We start from the raw sequence: 1,328 nt of genomic DNA on the forward strand, positions 1-1,328 counted from the left end.
CTTCGCCCCGCCTCCGCGGTCGCTGCAGGGCAGACAGGAGCCCGGCCTCGAGGGGGCGGCCGGCAAACCGCGTGCCGGAGCGGGAAGGCTCGAAAGGCGCCGACAGAAGGGAACGCCACCGCTGGGACACCGCGCGAAGCACGACCGCGGCTTCCAAACGAGTTTCCTTTACACAGAGGCGGCCTTTAGGGTGCCAGACGCGTTTTTACCAGAAGATAGTGATATTTGAAAAACGCGTGACACACCGGGTTGCTCCCCAAATCTGTTAGGTGGCACGATTTGTCCCTTGGCGAGGCGAACTCACCTGGTGACAAATATGCCGCCGCGCAAGCCGGCTAAACAAGTGGAATTCACCCCCAAACGGCCCCGACACGACCGGTCGCCCCTCTTCCCACCCCCCCCGCCCCAGGGTCGCCACCTCACATCCCCAGAGGGGCACCAGGGACGCCCAGCATTTCTCCTCAGGGAGTCGCAGTTCAAACACACTTTTAGCATTTGGCCCCTCTCAAAACACACCCTCAGCTCGCGAAAACCATTTAAAAAGTCACTTACCTTTCCCCTCCAGTGAGTTTTCTGAAGTTAGGGGGGCAGCTTGGGTGCTGCTCTCGGCATCAGTAGAGACTGCAAGGTCGGCAGGAGTTGGGGTGCCATGGTTGCCGGCAATTCTGGTGCTGCTGTTGCAGGCGGCTTCCACACCATGGTCGACAGGAACCTGAGGTTCTTGGTGGCTGGTTTCTTCTGATGCTGAAGCTATTGGTATTGGTTCATATTCTGAGGACTTCGGGAGCGGCCCCTCAGGACGCTCCATGATGTGAGGCAGTTGGGGTTGCAAAATGGCTTCCTCTATGGTCATGTGATCTGGAAGGTTCCAGAACTTTCCTGAAGTGATGTCAAAGTATCTTCTTTAAGGACATAGAGATACTATTAGAAACACTGCTGGTGCCTACTGAAGATTGAAACAATGAAGACTCTACTGCCTAACACACGTTTAAACACTTGGAAGGGAAAAATATTTTCAGAAGACTATTGTACAAACAGTCATTTCTTTTGGGACCTGATTTTTTTCATTCAATTAAACTGGATTTTTTAGAATCCTTCTACTAATTTTTACTTTAACATTATGCCATGGGGCTACATCAGATAGACCAATTAGACCACTATAACATTTACTGTAAAACTTAAAATATTCTAGAATATTCTTGAAGACATTTATTAAATAAAAAAGAATCATTTAATGAAAACTCAAAGGAAAAAGTTATGTTTGCTAAGTGAAATAGCTGGGCAATTGTTTTGATTGCATGAACAATATGAATGATGTAATTAACTTT

The 1,328-nt window shown here is 48.9% G+C and overlaps 1 protein-coding gene across 1 annotated transcript in view; it reads right to left on the reverse strand.

Moving 5' to 3' along the window:
• TAF7L (TATA-box binding protein associated factor 7 like) overlaps positions 1-808 on the reverse strand; it is a 22,755-nt gene extending 21,947 nt beyond the window's left edge. The window contains exon 1 of the mRNA XM_008059834.1: positions 553-808. Within this exon, the coding sequence (XP_008058025.1) occupies positions 553-808 (256 nt within the window). The remainder of the gene's footprint in view (positions 1-552) is intronic.
• Positions 809-1,328: the final 520 nt, after the last annotated feature.

This window comes from Carlito syrichta, unplaced genomic scaffold, assembly GCF_000164805.1.
Source record: "Carlito syrichta isolate Samal-C Ts95f unplaced genomic scaffold, Tarsius_syrichta-2.0.1 Scaffold304388, whole genome shotgun sequence".
Taxonomy (NCBI): domain Eukaryota; kingdom Metazoa; phylum Chordata; class Mammalia; order Primates; family Tarsiidae; genus Carlito; species Carlito syrichta.